The following is an 18,982-nucleotide window of genomic DNA, read 5'->3' on the forward strand; positions in this document are numbered from 1 at the left end:
ACAAAAGCGCACTTGTCAGGGAAAAAAAAAGGCCTTAAGTTCATTATCATCAGGGAACCAATTGACTCAGTATGTATGCCTTGTCCGACCTCATCACTATTGAATTTTATTTAAATGGCAAAGTTGCACAAGTGAAGAAAACCTTTCAATTGCGTTCAGAAGTCTAATCATATTCTTGAACAGTTAATATATGCACAGAGTTCCTCGGTTATGTCACAACTCAGATGGAGGATATATGCATGGCATCAAAAGTAAGAAAAAGAGGTTTAAAGTGGTAAAGGGCGCAACTAATGACGGCGGTGTGCTTCTAATCAAAGGGATCGATCCGAGGGTCATGTTCGCTTGCCATCGCCATTCCCGTGCAAAGGCATGTAGGGCACATTACCTGCCAAATCACAGAACAGTGTTAAATATAGCAAACATAAATCAGTCATCAAACATCTGAAGCAGCAAGTCAATATGTATGATGAGGCAAATGCACTTATATGGCAACAGGACGAGAATTTTAGTACACAATAAACATTAAGTGACATTTTAAATCTCCAACCTTTCCAGCTCCTGAGCAATTTGAACATCTTTCCGCTTTCGGCAGTGATAGGGGCTGATCTCCATCGACTGCTGATATTGGTTCGATAAGAACCAGGGTTCCTGTGCTTGAACAGCGGGCACAAGCGAGATATCCTGCATAATTATCAAATACACAGGTCAAGAATTAAAATAAACACTCTGAGTTTGAATAAACTATTTGGTTGAGCAATTCATCAAACTGTGAACACATATTAAATTGGAAGTATACGAATTAGGGAACTTCCAAGAACGTTAGCACGTTCATAGTGAATATAGAAAAGGTAAACATAACGAAATTACACTAAGTGCATGTATAAGCCAGGACATGGTCAACTTGGAGAGGAAAAACTTGATAGGCCTACTTCCTAACTGAAGATGCAGCCATAGATTTAGCTATATTCAGATAGTCCAACCCAACTAGTTGACATGCAAACAATACAAACATCTCAATCATAAACATTAAAAGCTACACTAAAACCTATAACTAAAAGTCAGAAATATAGGACATTGTTATACCAGTTCCAACACAATATTTGCATCTTTTTTGCTCCTGCTGTTTTACGTTGTTGATTTCAACAATCATCAATGCAGAGATGACACCAACTGCTCCTCCAGAGAAGGATGCCACTATGGGATCAACTTGACTGCAATGTGAAAGCAAAGCAGGTCAATAAACCATACTAAAAATGTCGTATGGACATAATTTAGCTTCATGTCAAGATAGATGACATCCTAGTTTTTTTGTCCAAAGTGCAAAACTTGGGGATCCTCGTAAGGTTTAGATATATTGGTCCGCGTAGTAAAGCTTAGTACTTTTGGTTCCCACATTTCAGTCACAAAATGGGTTCATGTCAAGATAGATAATCTGATATTTCAAAACAATAATTAGTAGAGTGATGGAGGGTTAACAGTGCGAGATATGAGCCATACCTCAACTGCAATGGCAGATGCACACTTTCTATAAAATCTTTGTATGAGGTGCCTCCTATTCCCAGTTTCAACTCCAACTGAAAGATTAATATAAAGGGAGGGGTAGGAAAAGAGTTTAGAAACGTAGTTGAATCCGTGTTAAATTGAAAATTAAAAAGATGCTTATTTGATAGGTTCCTCATTTTCTGACTTTTCTACTTGCAAATTCAGAAAATGTTGACCAATATACTCTCTTATAAGTTATAACTAAAAGTTAGTGCATAAACAACTTACAGTGGGTGCTAGGAGGCCACCGAAAAGGATAAACGCCGTAATAATTGAACAACAAACAACATAATACTGCTTAAGGTTGTCTGAACTCTGCAAGCAATGCATTCACCATGTGATTTTAACAGGAAACAACAAAATATGGATGAAACAAGTTGGGGAAAATGAAATGTCAAGGTTACTGGAACCTTTATTAATCATATAAATACAAGTTTCGAGAGATAAGCTCACCAGGGGAGGCAAGAATGGAATGAAAGATGGGAAACTAGGAAGTTCATTTTCTTGATCTTCATTTCCAAGCTCTGCGCTTTTAATCCTCTGTTGTATCCTCAGCCTGCGAACCTACACATATTGAAGCTCATTTATTTTACAAAATTAATAACCAAAGCAGAACTGAGAAAGGGAGAGAGTAGCTCACCTCCTCCATATGCAAGAAAATTTTGTTGCGTCGACTTCGAATATTATCCTGAATTTCTTGCAACTCCATTTTGGCAAAGTCTTGGACTGTTTCAGGCCCCTCTATGATACAGAATCTGCAGAACAACCCAATCACATAACAAGAATCTTACTATAAAACGATGAAGATATTACCAGTCACAACATTATTTTTCACACACATTAGGCACATGGCTTTTAGCATAAAATTTGAAACACCAATAACTGTTTGCAAGCTACAGTTAAAGTTTTCGGTTTCTGTTATTATTTTCCCACCTATTCTTAACTGCCAAACATGAAGATAGAGAGAGAGAGAGAGAGAGAGAGAGAGAGAGAGAGAGTACCCGGCGGGGTTTGTATCAGTGGGATCGGAGTCGATAGAAGGAGCAAAAGAAGAGGACTCGGGCTCGGACGCCATTGATCGCCATCTGGAGCTCGATTTGGGGCTTGCGTAGCTGAATCTGAAGCTGGAGCTCTGTAAATTGTACGGGGAATACCGGTTTACTGGAAACGAAACCGCCAAAAGTCGACCCGAACAGAGCATGTCTCTCTATCTCTCTCTCGCTTTTTAAGAAGCACCCAGAAAACAGAAAGCAGAAAGCAGAGAGCTCTGTTTTTCTCTTCAGCTTTCACTAGTTCCAAAGAAGGCAGAGAACAACGCTCTGAGTTTAGTTGTGTGTGTTTCGTCTTCCCAGTGGAACGAGGCAAGTGGAGACAAAAAAATATTTAAAAATACAAAAATTAAAAAGAAAATTGAGCACTGAAACTGAATGTGGAGAGCACTTGTGTAAATGTAAAAGCTACCAAACATTTGAAGAGAGCGATGGAAAAACAAAAAATAATAAAATACTTCGGTTTTCGGGGGAAACAGAATTTCGAGCGAACGGCATTTCCCTTTTTTTTTTTCTTTAACACCCAAAGATAAAAGGAAATGCCAAAATATGAAAAGTCAATCGGTTTCGTTATCTACTACAAATAGTGTCGTGTGTTTGGTTAGCTAAATGAAAAGGACCTTTGTATGTTTATTCTATCCTGGATAAGGCATTATGTGTATGGTATGGATGGATATATGGAAAATGAGGTATTGTTTCAATTCAACTTTCCCAAATAATTCTTGACCATGGAATATTGTTTGGCCAAAAATGCAATTCCATAAATACCGTCTGCATTCTACACTATTTTCCAAACTCTATAGACTTGGACATGGAATATCATTTTGTTAAAAACGCCAAATTTCTCAATAAATTCGAACTCAATTTAATGTATTAGAAAACAAGATATGCCATGGATGATGGATGGGAGAAGAACTTTCATTTTCATGTCATTGTCTGATTGAAGCCTTAAACTTTTTTTCTTGATTGGCAGTCACTTGGGAGTTGTTTGGTTTTTGGAATGAAATCAAGTGAGAAATGGAATTCATTCTATTGTTTGGGTTGCAAATTGGAATCAAGTTTTAATTCAAATTTGGGATAGGTTCTTAAGTTTTAATTCGAAGATTCGAGTTTAATATAGTATATGATGGGATTCGAGTCTTAACTCTTGAATCAAGGTAATGTGTTTGAGTTGCACGTGTGCATTACAAGTCCAAATGTCTACGATTCAAATTTCGAGAGTTTGAATTTTGAGCTCATAATTGCAATGATTTTTTGAGCAAGAATGCCCTATGTGTCAACTCTCTCACAATGACATAGCGCCTGAATTCACATGGGGTCACTAGCTTGTTGAGTTGCACTTGTGCATTACGAGTCCAAAGGTATACGATTTAACGTTCGAGACACATGTCTCGAGTTTGAGTTTTGAGATCATAACTACAAGAAACTTTAAACTTTCCTATGTGTCAAAACTCTTACAATGACATAGAATTTGAATCCACATGAAGTCGCTAGTGTTTGAGTTGCATGTGTGCATTACGAGTCCAAAGGTCTAGAATTCAATGTTCATATTTCGTGTTAGAGTTTTGAGATCATGACTTCAATAAATTATAGAATGAGACTACTCTATGTAGAATGAAAATTCTTCTTCAACCAAAAAAAAGAGAGAGAGAGCGGTCCGGCATATTCCCGTAGATAACTTTCTTGGGGACTATAAGGTAACGGTTCCCTACATTTGACAATCAAAACCATCTTTGATCCGACGGTGATGATTGGCGAACCCACTTGAAGGAGTCAAACTCAAAACGCGCGTTCGCTCCCTCTCTTTTACAAACCCTAACAATCTGTCCCTTATAAATAACTTCACATCCGCCGTAGGAGCCACCAAAAGCTCCCATTTCCCCTTCCCATTCATACAATCACATCCTATCTGTTTCTGTTTCTGTTTGAAGAAAACCTCAGAGATGATCGGAATGCAGTGCTTCTCCATTCGATCAAAGATTTGCATGTCCATCTTTTACACCATCGCCTCTGTTTATTTATTTTCTAAATCTCGAGTCATTTTCTCTATTCAGATTTTAGATTTTTCTGGTTTTATTTGATCTTCAAAAGAAAATCACAATCAATGTTTTGTTATACATTAGGTGAGGCCAATGATGATTTAAACATATTTTGCCTACATTGCTTGAGTATCTCATTTGGATGAGATAATGATAAACTGAAATGTATCTGAGGCCTCTTCTGCTAACATGCTTTACACTGTCTCGTCTATTATGACAATCCAACTCAATGTTTTTTTTAGGTCAAAACGATAAGACCATGAAAAAAAGCCCAGCAATGTCATGAAAAATGCCCCTCAAACAACACATCTGGAGTTGTTTGATTGCAAACAGCGTCAATCACGATTTTTGAGTCAACCCGTTGCCATCTCTTAGCCTTATTTAATTACTTTCATTAGTAATTATGTTTTAATTATTATTTCTTTAGTGAATACTTACCATTAAATATTTTAATTAACTTCACAAATTATATTACTTAATAAATAGTTTTTCATTTTTTAATTTTTTTTCTTTCATAAAATATTTAAATACTAGTTATTCACTAAGTAAATAATAATAAAAACATAACAATTAATTAAAGTAATTAAAAAAAAGAAATTCAGAATATGCTATTCAAAGGGTATAGCCGTGCGGCTTTACTTTTAAACAGTCTATTTATACAGTATAGCCGCGCGGCTATACACTTAATGTATTCTATTTATACGGTATAGCCGTACGGCTATACTCTTATACACTTAATGTATTCTATTTATACGGTATAGCCGAGCGGCTATACTCTTAAACTTTTAAATATTCTATTTATACGATATAGCCGATCGGCTATACTCTTAATATACTCTATTAAAAGCGGCTACACGTTTAAAATATTTCTATTTACAGAGCGGCTATACTGTTAACACTTTCTATTTAAAGGTTTAGCCGCACGGCTATATATTTAAAATTTTCTACTTATAGAGTATAGCCGACCGGCTATACGTGTAAAAGTTTCTATTCATAGCGTATAGCCGCGCGGCTATACGCCTAATGTATTATATTTAAACGGTATAGCCGCGCGGCTATACTATTTGAATGTTCTATTTAAAGCGTATCGCCGCGGGGATATACTTTTAAAATTTTCTATTTATAACATTTTCTTCTAAATATTTCTATTTATAGAGAGTATCGCCGCGCGGCCATTGATCACCATCTGGAGCTCGATTTGGGGCTTGCGTAGCTGAATCTGGAGCTGGAGCTCTGTAAATTGTATGGAAAACACCAGTTTACTGGAAACGAAACCGCCAAAAGTCGACCCGAACAGAGCATGTCTCTCTATCTCTCTCTCGCTTTCTAAGAAGCAACCAGAAAACATAAAGCAGGGAGCTCTGTTTTTCTCTTCAGCTTTCACTAGTTCCTCAAACAACACATCTGGAGTTGTTTGATTGCAAAGAGCGTCAATCATGATTTTTGAGTCAACCCGTTGCCATCTCTTAGTTTTATTTAATTACTTTCATTAGTAATTATGTTTTAATTATTATTTCTTTAGTGAATAATTACCATTAAATATTTTAATAAACTTCACAAATTATATTACTTAATAAATAGTTTTTAACTTTTTTAATTTTTTTTCTTTCATAAAATATTTAAATACAAATTATTCACTAAGTAAATAATAATAAAAACATAACAACTAATTAAATTAATTAAAAAAGAGAAATTCAGATTATGCTATGCAAAGGGTATAGCCGCGCGGCAACCCTGTTAAATATTCTATTTATAACGTATAGCCGCTCGGCTATACTGTTAATGTATTCTAATTAAATGGTATAGCCGACCGGCTACATGTTTAAAAATTTTCTATTTAAAGCGTATAGCCGTGCGGCTATACGCTTTAACTTTTCTACGTACAGAATCCAAACGTGCGACTATAATGTTAACACTTTCTATTTAAAGAGTATAGCCGCACGGCTATACATTTAAAATTTTCTACTTATAAAGCATAGCCGCCAAAAGTTTCTGTTTATAGAGTATCGCCGGACGGTTATACTGTCAACATTTTCTATTTAAAAAGTATAGCCTCCCGGATATACTGTTAAAATCTTCTACTATATAGTATAGCCGCATGGCGATACCCTTTTAATGTACTCTAATTAAAGATTATAGCCGTTCGGCTATACCTATAAAAGTTTCTATTTATAAAGTCCAGCCGTTCGGCTATACGCCTATGTATAATACTTGGGTTATTCGTAGCAATGGTCCCTCAACTATACCAGTAATTACACTTTGGTCCACCAATTCAATTATTAGTTGCAGGGGTCCCTCAACTAGGTGCTATGTTGCACTAGTAGTCCTTCCGTCAAGTTTGTGACTTTTTTCGTTAAAAATGAGGGTAAATTCGGAAATTCATCCACAACCCTCCCTTTCCTCAACAATCCTCCCCTTCCTCCCAGTGGTCCTCCTAGATGCTTCCTTGGTCCTCCAGTTGATCCTCCACTTGGAAGGAGCTTGAATGGTGGCTATAGGTCTCCACCTCATGGCTGGGCTAGAGTTGGCCCTAGAGATTTTGGCGCTGGGATGCCACCTCCAAGGCATGAAGGCAGGTTTCCTGACCATCAAATGCGAAGAGATCAATTGGATTACTCAGACAACCATAGAGGAAGAACCAAGTTCGATCGGTTGGATTCTTCACCACCAAAAGATTATAACCGGCCTATGTACATGGATCGAGGACGAGATGATCGTCGCGGCATGGGGCAAGGCTGAATTGGCTCAACCCACGCCTTCCTCCTCCACTCACGCTTGAAGAAGATGGGCCATGGATCGAACTTTCGCAGCTTTGATTTTCTCTTCTTTTCTCTCTAACCAAACGGACGAGAAGTGGTGAAACGCTACCTTGGCTTGCGAGCATTTGTTTTGGTGCGAAGCGAGAGTCGTCGAGAGAGTGAGAATTGGGTCTGGAAGTGCCGAAGGCTTTTACTGCACAGATCGAGTTGGGTTTATTTCTGTGTTCTTAATCTTTTAGGTGAAAGTTCTGTTTTTGCATTTTGGTTATGGGAATGAAGGGTGATTTTCAATTTGGGCATGATTCAAATTCGTTGAATCTTCTCTCTGAGGTTTTTGTTATCGTCAAAAATTGGAAGAAAGATGATGTTAAGAAGGCCATGGCCATGGCTATGAGAAATTGTTGCTGCAACCCACTTCGTGGATATGGATTTGATGGGTGTTTGATTCCTTAGAAGGCCATGGTCAAGCAAAACAAAAGGGTTTTTTCATCATCATCATCTTCTTCTTCTTCCTTGGATACGTTGGCTGAAGTTGCAACCCAACAATTGATGGAGTTGGGGGATGGGAATGGACTCACAATCGAGTGGGTTTTTAATGAAAAAGCTGTTCTTGCAGAGTTCTTTAGTTTCTGTGCTAAAAAGAAAAGGTGATATGCAGGTGATATGCTGAAAAGAAAAGCTGTTCCGAATTTACCCTCATTTTTGACAGAAAATTTAACAGAGTTTGACGGAGGGACTACTGGTGCAACGTAGCACCTAGTTGAGTGACCCCCGCAACTAATAATTGAATTGGTGGACCAAAGTGTAACTACGGGTATAGTTGAGGGACCATTGCGGCGAATAACCCTATAATACTTTAAAGGTATAGCCGATCGGCTATACTGTTAGAATGTTCTATTTAAAGAGTATAGCCGCCAGCTATACATTTAAAATTTTCTATTCATAGAGTATAGCCGACCGGCTATACTGTTAACATTTTCTTTTAAATTTTTCTACTTATAGAGTATAGCCGCCCGACGATACCGTTAAAATTTCACAAATTATATTATTTAATAAATAGTAATTTAATTTTTTTTAAAAATTCTTTAATAAAATATTTAAATACTACTTATTTACTAAGTAGATAATAATTAAAACATAACAACTAATTACAGTAATTAAAATAACTTTTTTCTATTTCTATTATTATCAAGAATCCCAAAAAAAAAAACAGAAAAGAGATATTGGGGTTTGGGTCGAGTGGTATATTTTTGAAAGCCCAGTTAGTTGCGCGTTTGGTTGATAATATTGGCCCATTGAACGCCGAAAACCCTAGCTCTGTCTCTATAAAATGATGCCCAACGACTGCATTCCACAGTCAACCCCGCCCCTCATCTTCATCTAGGGTTTAGTTTCACTAGCCAAGCCTCCAAATTGCCCTGTAATTGTTTCAATGCTCGAAAGCTAGTTTTTGTTTGAAATGAGTCGATGAGAGAAAGAGATGGCGGTGATGACCCAATGAAATTCAAGCTCAACAGACCGGAATGCAGGCTTCTCTTTCATAGAGAAGTTTGCGTGTCGACAACCCCGCTGAACTGAGCCATCTCTTTCTCTTTCTCATTTGATTTCCCAGAAATTCGTATGCTTTTAATTTATGATTTTCTATGAAAATTGTTTTTAATTATAAATTTTTGTGGGAAACGAAATTGCTATGAGGATACCAAGCTCCCTCTTCTGAGTTAAAGTTGAGGAAAATTGCTGGCAGAATCGAACCTAATTATTATATCGCCACCACTGAGTTAATTTCACTTTCCCACTTGAAACTTTTTGTGTGATGTTTGTAATTGTTGTTTTTCTCTCTGTTTTTGAATTCTAGTTAGTCATGGATCATAGATTGGGATGAAGCAATCATATTATCCAACACTTGATCTGAGATATTCAATATCGAGTGATGCTAACTGATACACTTCTGAATCTAATGTCTTGATTTGCTTTTGGGTTTGTGTTTTTGAATCATATCAAAATTGTTTTGATGGGTTAGTCAGATATGTTCATCATTTGATGAGATATGGAATAATCTTAGGACACCTTCCTACACAGCATAAATTTTGCTGTGGATGAGAACAACTTTCCATTCTGATGATGATTTTTGTTATTTGTTCTTGTGTTCACTTCATATAGCCCTTTTTTATTTTATAATAATCCATCGTAACTAATCTGTCTTATTAATACACAAACATTGCCCCATGATTTTTGAGCTTGTGCAGGGTTGATTTGGAGCTTTCAGCGGGCGAGTAAGAACTTGGTTGCTGTACTAGATTTGTAAAGAATTGTTTTTCGATGTTTTTAATGTAACATTTCAAATCATCAATAACAATTCGGTGAGACCAACAATTCGTTTCGTATATTCGGAAATTGTTGGAATTGGACTGAGCCCAACTATTTATAAATGTTTCCCCATTTTGGATTTGGACTGTAAAGTAATTTTGTGGCCCATAAACTGGGCCTTTGAAATTCACGTGAATGCTTCATTGTGGGATTCTAATATTCTGCTTTGTATCCAAATTGGCCCAAATTAGAGTGAAACACTATTGTAATCTCAACTCGGCATCAAACTTTTGGTTTGCCGAAACAGTATATGCAAGAAAATTGTTCATTTGTAAACATTGATAGAAACCCAATAGGTTCAATCTTGAATGTGCTTGTCGCATGGGCTGGGTCATGTGGCATAAGTTATTGGTTCAACCTGTTCGATCCGGATTCGACTAGTGGCCCAATACAATAGGAATTTTGCAAGACAGAATTTGTTTTGAACTGATTGGATCTACTTTTCAGTTTGGTCATTCCATTCCATCATTCATATTGTTTTTTTTACCGTTGATTCGGTATGATATAATCAGAAATTCTCCTATGTAAATATCGGTACGTTATTATTGTGCATACGTTATGTATTTTTTATCATCCCTTTTTGCTTCTTTCGATGTGTAGCGGTGTTTGTGGATCACTAGGCCCATTTTAGCATTGGCAAATGCGTTACAGCAAGGATTGCCCTACATTTAAAGGCCCATATATATATAAATTATAAAAAAAAGCAAAAAACTCAGATCTATAGCAAACTAATGGGGATTGGGCCCAATTGGAGCTTTTAGCATGTGCAAAATCTGTGCATGGCACTAACACTGCTCTCTAGATTCCAGACAAATCCAAAGTCCCAGCTAACAAGACATTTGTCTCTCAACTGGGTTTGAAGTAACCTTGTATTGTATTTAGTCATCCCTTACATTATTATTACATTACATTTTTTGCTTAATATTTTTATCAAATTCCCCCAATAAGTGAGAGTGACAATGTGGTCCATTCCATTCCATATGTCTAAGATATTTTGTCACTTGCCCACAACCAGAACCGAGTCACCCACTGTCAAAGCCCTAAGTCCACCCACTGATCCCCATCGAACTTTGACATCACTGATCTGATGTACACTTGTCGAGATCGATCAAGACTCTTTCTTTAAAGGATCAGGATGAGCTTCAACGTCATCCAAACTCCAACCCAAAAACGTGGAAAGTCAGAGTTATTGCAGCCACTACACCGTTTAAACAGAGCCCAAAAGCCCCTTTTTTTTACTTCTGCTCTCTCTCTCTCTCTCTCTCTCTCTCAGGTCTCATCTCAACTAAAAGCAAATTGCAATGGTGCTGTTTGCCTTGCATGCTTACGTTGCCACGTGCCCTCCCGGGCACCAAACTTCTACTTCTCCAAGTCCCAGATGATCATGTTTATAATTTAGTCAGTTGAAACTTGAAGGGCGGTGGTGGGTTTTATCTGTGGTGTCGTTTTAGTGGTTGGTTTTTGTAAATTGTGGGTAAAATTGTCCCAATTGTCGACCTTTGAACCACATAAACATAGCTGTGCATAGGCAAAAGCATATCCTAATTTCTCTCTCTCTCAGACTCAGTTATTATTAAGTATTTAATGTCATGTCACGGGTGCGCCATTATGCACATCCACGTCACCCCCCCATTATAAGTAGCATGCACAATCTCATGCTAGGTTTTCCAACTACAAGAAGCTTCAATTCAAACACACAAAAAACACCCGACTCAAAAATGCATCTCAATACATTTCAATTCACTCTCTTTCTCTTCCTTTTCATCTCTGCTACTTCTTTTTCTTGGGCTTCTAGTGCTGCCGTTTTTGGTGGAAGAAAGGGCAGTGGTTCTAAGGACATGTCTTCGGGGCTGAATGCGGAGACAGGACCGCCAACCAGCGGTAGCGGCTCGGCTCATGGTCCCAACTGGGGCTACAGCTGGGGGTGGAGCGCGTCCCCAGGAAGCGGGTGGGGTTATGGGTCTGGGTCTGGGAGATCACCCTCTGGGTTTGGGAGGGGGTCTGGTTTCGGGTTTGGCTCTGGGTCTGGCTCTGGGGGTGGTGGAGGTCACGGTGGTGGCTATGGATCTGGTTATGGAAATTCCGGGGGCGGGGCTGGTGGAGGTGGAGGAGGAGGAGGAGGAGGAGGAGGAGGAGGAAACAACCATGGCTGAGATATTGGCTGGGAGTAGTTCATGATTGTCATGACCGCGAGGCCCGTTGCACTATATATGAGAAGTATTATAGCTAGGTACATGTGTTGTGTAAGCTTTATATGTATCTATACATAAGATTGCAATAAAAGCATTGCTAGTATATTTAATATGTTGATGTAGTGCATAGTTTGATGAGTTGCAATATAATCTACTCTCCCCATCATATATTAGACCTCATGGTTTTAATTTACAAGATTCTTTTACGTTGTGTCATAATATTTTTCTCAATATGTTTTTTTTTATGTAAGTAGATAAACTAATTTCCCTTATGCATGAACACGCATAATTTAAAACTTTTTATTTTTTTTTGAGGTTGCACAATTGAAATATTCAATAGACTATCGGTCACTCTTTGATCTAAAGTAGGATTTATGTTAACTTGACGGAATTCTTGGTTGAATAGTGATTTCACGTTGAATAGTATTTTTGAAGTTTCCAGTGTCTGGACTCATGATACGGGAATGACGGGACGAAGTCAAGTTATATTGATTTGCCATAACATAAGGGCAATTTGGCATTTTAATATCGTTTATTAGGTTAAAAATAGGTTTAAAGTTTTATGGTTATTTTCATAATATTTCCTTTTGGTTTTTTTCCAAACCCTAGTTTGGTAGAACTATTGAAGTGAACTTCAGAATTTCTCTTAATTGTCTTGTGAATTCCACAACCTTTAAGGTGACCGCTTAAGATCCCTTTGTTACCGGTTAGTTTCCCTGCGTCATAACCAAACTGCAAAGACAAATTCTCCATATGCACAACAAACCACCGTTTCGAGAGTACCAAAAAGAAGAGAAACTAAAGTACATAGGAAATATGTGGGCACCAGCAAAGCAAAAGCTTGAGCGCATTACGAGTTTGATTGGCCTCAAGCGAGAAAGCTTCGACGACTTCTTTTGACACCATATACGCTTTTCAACTATACACCCAAGCTCAGGTCAAATGGGCTTAAGCCCATATAGACCATAAGTGATACATAAACCCACATCTCCCAACCTTTTCTGATTTTTTTTTTTTTGCAAAACAGAGAGAAAAAGACAGGGACTAAACAGCAAGCTGTTTTTGATGGGCGGATTCATCTTCATTGAAGGAGCAATGAAGCTTTAGACGTCTGGCCAAATTCAGAGGAGATTCTGCTACATGCAGAGGAGATTGCAATAACATTTCTCTTTGAAGATAAGAACAGTAGGTGTAAAAAGTTGCAGGTGTGACATTCAATTGGAAGCCCAAACCAAACAACAAGTCCACCTCAAGAAGGTTCATCTCTGCTGTGCTGATCCCTCCAACTCTAGCATAATAGGCATTGTTGTAATATCTGCAACAAACAAACCCATGTAGATAAAAATGATTAATTATATTTCTAACCAACCAAAGAGCATGAATAATTAAAGTAATTAATTTAATTAAACCCACAAGTTAAATATACAACTATCATATCATTGCTGTCATATTGGACCACCACATGGGTTTTCTTGCTGGCATTGCAAACAAAGAGAGTGAGCTGAGAAGCAAAGTGTTCGTGTTATGGCAAATGATTAACATTTTGACTAAAAGTCCACATGGCCTTTGATTGAGCTGTCATTAGCATCAATTATGACAGATTATCTGTCATGCTCGCATGGAATTTTACACCACATCTTAGATGGGCTTTGTCTAGTAAAAGACGGAGGCCTTCACATGCCTCATCTCTTTCCCTCTTTTTGGCGGTGGTTGCTTCCAAACGGTGATGCCATTAACAATTAGGATATGAACCTCATTTTGGAAGAACATGGAACCAACTTGTTTTCCAAGTCTTCCATCACTTGTTTTATGTGCATATGTGACCGAATTCATCAGAACAGAAAAATAAAAAAGAGATTGGTTTCAATCAAAACAATCAACAACTGAACAAGAAGATGACCAAATTATATAATCACACAGAGAAAGAGACCATGAAAGTATAAATTCAACTTATGTTCTGTAAAAAGCTTGAATCTTGAAACTCGTAGAAGAAGGAACCCATTTGATTAACTATGCAAAACCCAGAACTAAAATCCTAACAAGAAGATCAAGCATTTCAAGCAAGTAGAAAAAGAAAAAGAACCCAAATTCAAGAAACTAAAACAGAAGACTGGCTTACATGTCATCCATGAACTTTGCAGAGACCAAGACGCTGGCGATGAGCAAGCGATGGATATTGAAGGAATCGATGGGCAACAATGGCTGCGTCTGAGTGAAGCGGTCGAGGTAGACGTAGGCAACGACGAAGCAAGAGGGGCTGCAATCTGCGTACTTGAAGATCCTCTGGAGGTAGCTGTGGATTGTAATGGTGGGTGTGGTGAGGCTGTGGAAAACCGACAGCCTCTGGGTCGGCTCGAACCGCCGGCTCAGGTCGTTGGATTTGGCAACTCGTTCGAGAACTGAGGACATGAAGTCTATCATTCTTGGCATGGCCTCTGGACTAGTGCTCTCAACCTGATCAGCCATTGTTTTGCCCTGTTTCTGTTGGCTGCTTCTTATTTATATATGTAATATTACGATGCGCTTGTGTTGTTACGTGTCTGAAGGGTTGCATTTTCTTTCTGGTTTATATATTAGAAAAGATTTAGTGATCCTTGATTGTTTATGTTAGCCATAAATAATGGGTTTAGCTGCTGCTGGTGGCTGGTGATAGAAAGGTTGTTTGTGGGGGCACGAAAGTAGGGCTAATGACTTGACTTGTGAAAGAAAATACGTGCTTTGTGTGTGAAATAATTGGGATTTGTGATGGATCATGATTCATGATGGTTAAAGAAGAATTTCAAGTGCCTTTAGTGAGTATTTTCTTTTCTTTTTTTACCAAAAAAAAGTGAGAGAATGAATTCAAACTTGTGTGCGAAGTTAAATCTTAATGAGAATTAGGGGGAAATGGAAATGGTTCACAAAGTCTTTTTAATGTGTACTCTAAATCCAATAAAGTTCATGTTGTCCCTCACTTCACTTCTTTGTCTTTAGGGGTTGGGGTGGTTTAAAATGGCATAATCTTTAGAAGTAAAGGTGAAGAGATAGGCCAACTTCCTATGTAATTTTCCAGCTACAATAATTCTGAACAAAACTGACTTTTCCACTGTGGATATGGACTTTAATCATCACAACAATTGCCAGCTTTCCTTGCCAAGCAAACAAAAAACAAAATATAAAAATGGCAACAAGCTTTCATCAATATATATATATATATAAAATAATAATAATAGTGACGTGTGATTGCAGTAATTCCTCATCCACCTTCACCTTCTGGCTTTTTCTTGGATGACAGCTTGTTTCTTGTATGAATTACAATTACAATTTCTTTTTTTTTTTTTTTTCTTTTTTTTTTTTTAATTTTGAAATGAAATACTGAAATCAGGCATTTCTAATAACAGTAAGAAACGTGGCTCAAAAAGCTCTAGAACGTTAAAAAAATTAACAAGCAACTTTCCTAACAATAACCACCAAACTGATGAATGATTTATTGCAGCAAAAAATAAAAGAATCTTGCTTTCAAGTTTCATGTAGACCCAGCCAAGCCAGCCCAATTACGATCGACCATGATGCTGATTTGAAATCAAATAATTGTTAAATAAACAAAGAGGGTACGTAGCAAGAGGATTGACCAAAGAAAGAAAGAAAGAAAGGAAAAGAAAAAGGATTGTCTATTCGTGCTCATTAACATGCTGGCATTCACTGTTTTGATCTCTGCAATGACCGTGCCGTCACGTTTATTCAAAACGCATGTTGATTTGATACTCAGTTTTGATTTTAGTTTATAATTTGGATGATTTGTAACTTGTATGCACGCATCTATAAAACTGTCAAATGTTTCAAAACAATATTAGCGAGATTAAGGGTGGAGGAATCGAATATAGAATCTTTAATAAATGTTTCAACACGAAATTAAGGGAGGAGGAATCGAATATAGAACCTTTAATAAATGTTTCAACACAAACGTATTATCTAATGTTTATTTTATAGGTGCAAAGTTAGTCTTTCTTACTATATATACAACTAGGGTGGAGTGTAAATTTGGCACTCGGGGAAGGGAAGGGAAGGGGAAGGGGAAGGGCAAAGAATGTGGCCCCTTCACCAACCGTGTGTTCTTTCTTATGTGAACCAACACCTAATTGCTAATTCAAATAGCAAACACATGATTTCTCAAGCATAACAATTCTACTAATACTTACTCAATACAAACAATAAGTGACTGGATCCTTTATTAGTTTTTATTGTGATTGAATTGAACACCACTTAGATTAGATGGGGTTCTCTTCTCTCTTTGGCTGCTTTCATATCTTATATTTATGGGGTAGGAGTGGGTCTCATGTACCTTAGAATTTGACCTTGTACCTACCCACTTTGAGTAGAGTTTTCCACAAATAGAGGGAGAAATGTGTGAATTGGTCATACAGAAACATGCCACTTATTCAGAATCTTAGCAAGCTCGTGCTCGCATGTTAATGAGAAATGCAGTGCATGTTTCTACTTATCAATGCTTCCAGTTAACCTTTGGGTTCTGATTTTACAGGACAGCTAGCTCCTTACCCAGATGCATCATGCATGAGACTATCTTCCATGGTCCTTCGCCTTATTCGCCTTTATACACGAGTCACGACTAGGGCAGACTAGGGCATGCCGTACTTACTAGGGCAGACAATGGCATGCCGTACTTGCTAAGGCAGACTATGGCATGCCACATGGGACTGTGTGAGGCTATGTATTCTTTTGGTTGACATGTCTCAGATATAGTGTCTAGCCTCACTGGCCTCCAAGCACACAATGCTCATTCCAACAGACTTGAGAAATTAACTTTGATCAGGTTAAAAGCTTCAAAAGCTCCATAATAGAATTGGAAACCACAATGATGCAACTAAGACAATTGGTGCTATTAGTTTGACTTGCAGAGAAAATATTGCATAGCTTTGGTCCTAATAATAATAAACCAGAGGACTACCTGGAACAGGTAACAGTGCTAACAACACGAATTGCTCTAAAACAAAACAGTGGAGACAACAACTCGGTTCCAAATTTTCCAATGGTGGTAGATGAGGTTCATACAACACTAAAATTTATTACTGATCCAAGCTCACAACATGGATACACCATGCATACTTACTAGACAGAGTATGTAAAAGCTAGTTACAAGTCACCCATATGGACAAAAGCACCAACCTATGAACGATACCGGGTATGGCTTGTACGGTTTTACTTTCAAGGCAGTAGCAAATAAATTAGCCATAGCATCGGATTGGATCATTGCATCCTTTCTCAGTAGATTGCTTAAAACCAAAACGGCCCCCTTTAGCAAGGTACTGCTGATGATACTCCTCTGCTCGGTAGAACTTCTTGGCTGGAAGAATTTCTGTAACAATCTTTCGGTTCATTTTATTCTGGTGTTGTTCCAAGGATTCTTGTGCTGCCTTCTCTTGCTCAGGTGTATAGAAGTATATTCCAGATCTGTACTGTGTTCCCACATCATTCCCCTGCCCATTACATATGGAAAAACCCTTATGGTTACTTCAGCCATAAGACAAATGTACTTTTTGGATCACACTCTAATTAAGAAAATCACATATCACATATTTCGAATTTCTATGAGTATAATCAGGACAAATCTATAAAGATAAAATCAATCTCTAGGTGTAGCTTATGGATATGAGAAAATAAGAGCCAACAAAAGACAAACCATTAAGAGAAAGAGGGATTTGGGGTTTATGAAATAGAGAATCATAAGCAAGGCTACTGTTTCAGTAATCATATCTCTGAAAATACTAATGTCCGGTCAATCCCAATGATCTGCTATCATAAAACTGAGATCTCGTTGACAAATGCTGCTACATGCAACTCATTGAATTCTAACAACATAAAAACCGTTAAATTTGATGAGTAAAGTAGGACTAACTGCTTCAGTACAAGAAGTTGTTCAGTCAATTACAATCTCCTTTTCTCACACATTGACACAGTTATCTACAGGGCAAAACAAGAAAAGCCCAAAAATTATCAATCAAAATTTTGTCCCTAATTCATCAATAAAACACACAAAACATATCAACCACCAAACTAGTAAAATCAAATCTTGATCCTATCACACAAGTAATTGAACATATTCCCACAATAACCAAACAAACCCCAACAAAACAACCCAACGAAAATTTTTTTCCAGAGAAAAAATTCAGAACGACTCGCCTGGCGATTGAGCGTGGTGGGGTCATGCCTGGACCAGAAGAGATCAAGCAGAGTCTCAAAGTTACACTCTTTAGGATCGTATTGCACTCTCACGACCTCGGAGTGTTTGGTGGTGCCCGTACACACGTCCTCGTAAGTCGGGTTGTGCAAGAACCCTTGGGTGTACCCAACCTCTGTCTTGGTCACGCCAGGTATTCGCTGAAAGGCCAACTCGACACCCCAGAAGCACCCGGCTCCAAACTGGGCGAACTGCTGACCTGGGGCCGGAACGTCGTCGTCTGGGCCCAGAGGAATGGAGGAAGAATCGGAGGTGGGGTCGGAGGTCTTTGGGCCGAAGCCGAGCTTGTTGAGGAGGTTCATTTGGGGCTTGTTGAAAGAGATGGGTCTGTGGGTTTGTGGGAAGGGGGAGGTGGGTTTGTTTCGGAGTTTTGAGAGAAAAAGGAAGGGCTTAGAGAGAGAGAGTTTAGGGGTGGTTATGGCGGTGGACATGAGTGGTGAAGTGGTGGAGATGGTGGCTAAGGTTTTGAGCATTTTCGGGTGTGACGTGTTCTTTTTGGTTTTATTTCGGGCTAAAGTGAGAGTTTCGTCTTGGGAGGTGGTTATTCATAATTATTTTTTTAATCGAAAATGAAAATTATACAGAATATTTTGCTTTCTTTTTTGGCCTATGGAAATTAAAATGATGGTCTTCTTCTCCAGGATTTTCTTCAACCTATTTGTTTTGTTTCTTTCTTTCTAATTTTATTTATTTTTGTATGTACATTGTTCAGGAATTGTGTGGCGCCTTCTGGCAACATGGCGGGTACCTACCCGCACACATGAGGTGGGACCGCGGGAGGATAAGAATGTAAAATATA

At 38.0% G+C, this 18,982-nt stretch overlaps 4 protein-coding genes, 1 long non-coding RNA gene and 5 other non-coding genes across 10 annotated transcripts; 7 read left to right on the forward strand and 3 right to left on the reverse strand.

Annotated features, from left to right (window-relative positions):
- Window positions 1-74: 74 nt before the first annotated feature.
- LOC110768846 (protein ORANGE-GREEN, chloroplastic) lies at window positions 75-3,081 on the reverse strand. The gene is made up of 8 exons (XM_021972711.2): window positions 2,544-3,081; window positions 2,183-2,297; window positions 1,996-2,106; window positions 1,771-1,857; window positions 1,498-1,574; window positions 1,084-1,211; window positions 548-681; window positions 75-385 (listed from the first exon to the last, which is right to left on the reverse strand). The coding sequence occupies exons 1-8, from the start codon at window positions 2,741-2,743 to the stop codon at window positions 308-310; spliced, it is 930 nt and encodes a 309-aa protein (XP_021828403.2). The 5' UTR covers window positions 2,744-3,081; the 3' UTR covers window positions 75-307.
- A 1,634-nt stretch (window positions 3,082-4,715) lies between these two features.
- On the forward strand, window positions 4,716-4,810 carry LOC148297053 (small nucleolar RNA SNORD34). Its single transcript, XR_015834262.1, has one exon. It is a non-coding gene; the product is annotated as a small nucleolar RNA SNORD34 (small nucleolar RNA).
- Window positions 4,811-8,744: 3,934 nt separating this feature from the next.
- On the forward strand, window positions 8,745-9,773 carry LOC148297054 (uncharacterized). The gene is made up of 2 exons (XR_015833541.1): window positions 8,745-9,166; window positions 9,636-9,773. It is a non-coding gene; the product is annotated as an uncharacterized LOC148297054 (long non-coding RNA).
- LOC148297055 (small nucleolar RNA Z107/R87) lies at window positions 8,869-8,973 on the forward strand. The gene has a single exon (XR_015834245.1). It is a non-coding gene; the product is annotated as a small nucleolar RNA Z107/R87 (small nucleolar RNA).
- LOC148297056 (small nucleolar RNA R30/Z108) lies at window positions 9,070-9,170 on the forward strand. Its single transcript, XR_015834243.1, has one exon. It is a non-coding gene; the product is annotated as a small nucleolar RNA R30/Z108 (small nucleolar RNA).
- On the forward strand, window positions 9,259-9,347 carry LOC148297057 (small nucleolar RNA snoR31). The gene has a single exon (XR_015834244.1). It is a non-coding gene; the product is annotated as a small nucleolar RNA snoR31 (small nucleolar RNA).
- On the forward strand, window positions 9,419-9,515 carry LOC148297058 (small nucleolar RNA snoR31/Z110/Z27). Its single transcript, XR_015834240.1, has one exon. It is a non-coding gene; the product is annotated as a small nucleolar RNA snoR31/Z110/Z27 (small nucleolar RNA).
- A 1,590-nt stretch (window positions 9,774-11,363) lies between the features above and the next one.
- Window positions 11,364-12,121, forward strand: LOC148297059 (uncharacterized). Its single transcript, XM_088249555.1, has one exon. The coding sequence runs from the start codon at window positions 11,400-11,402 to the stop codon at window positions 11,907-11,909; it is 510 nt and encodes a 169-aa protein (XP_088105681.1). The 5' UTR covers window positions 11,364-11,399; the 3' UTR covers window positions 11,910-12,121.
- Window positions 12,122-12,702: 581 nt separating this feature from the next.
- LOC110768848 (cyclin-U4-1) lies at window positions 12,703-14,612 on the reverse strand. Its single transcript, XM_021972714.2, has 2 exons — window positions 14,068-14,612; window positions 12,703-13,263 (listed from the first exon to the last, which is right to left on the reverse strand). Exons 1-2 carry the CDS (start codon window positions 14,412-14,414, stop codon window positions 12,993-12,995), a joined length of 618 nt encoding a protein of 205 aa, XP_021828406.1. The 5' UTR covers window positions 14,415-14,612; the 3' UTR covers window positions 12,703-12,992.
- Window positions 14,613-16,930: 2,318 nt separating this feature from the next.
- On the reverse strand, window positions 16,931-18,783 carry LOC110768850 (peptide methionine sulfoxide reductase A1). Its single transcript, XM_021972715.2, has 2 exons — window positions 18,126-18,783; window positions 16,931-17,422 (listed from the first exon to the last, which is right to left on the reverse strand). Exons 1-2 carry the CDS (start codon window positions 18,654-18,656, stop codon window positions 17,171-17,173), a joined length of 783 nt encoding a protein of 260 aa, XP_021828407.1. The 5' UTR covers window positions 18,657-18,783; the 3' UTR covers window positions 16,931-17,170.
- Between the last annotated feature and the right edge of the window lie 199 nt (window positions 18,784-18,982).

This window comes from Prunus avium, chromosome 2, assembly GCF_965620075.1.
Source record: "Prunus avium chromosome 2, drPruAviu1.hap1.1, whole genome shotgun sequence".
Classification (NCBI taxonomy): Eukaryota; Viridiplantae; Streptophyta; class Magnoliopsida; order Rosales; family Rosaceae; genus Prunus; species Prunus avium.

What these genes read in the sequence shown, in the direction of transcription:
- LOC110768848 (XM_021972714.2), bottom strand. Translation starts at nt 14,414, where the DNA reads ATGGCTGATCAGGTTGAGAGCACTAGTCCAGAGGCCATGCCAAGAATG. An exon ending in GCAAAGTTCATGGATGACAT is followed by an intron (nt 13,264 to 14,067) that starts GTAAGCCAGTCT and finishes TGTTTGTTGCAG; the next exon opens with ATATTACAACAATGCCTATT.
- LOC148297059 (XM_088249555.1), top strand. Translation starts at nt 11,400, where the DNA reads ATGCACAATCTCATGCTAGGTTTTCCAACTACAAGAAGCTTCAATTCA.
- LOC110768846 (XM_021972711.2), bottom strand. Translation starts at nt 2,743, where the DNA reads ATGCTCTGTTCGGGTCGACTTTTGGCGGTTTCGTTTCCAGTAAACCGG. An exon ending in TTTTCTTGCATATGGAGGAG is followed by an intron (nt 2,107 to 2,182) that starts GTGAGCTACTCT and finishes CAATATGTGTAG; the next exon opens with GTTCGCAGGCTGAGGATACA. An exon ending in TTCCATTCTTGCCTCCCCTG is followed by an intron (nt 1,858 to 1,995) that starts GTGAGCTTATCT and finishes CATTGCTTGCAG; the next exon opens with AGTTCAGACAACCTTAAGCA.
- LOC110768850 (XM_021972715.2), bottom strand. Translation starts at nt 18,656, where the DNA reads ATGCTCAAAACCTTAGCCACCATCTCCACCACTTCACCACTCATGTCC. An exon ending in CCACCACGCTCAATCGCCAG is followed by an intron (nt 17,423 to 18,125) that starts GCGAGTCGTTCT and finishes TGTAATGGGCAG; the next exon opens with GGGAATGATGTGGGAACACA.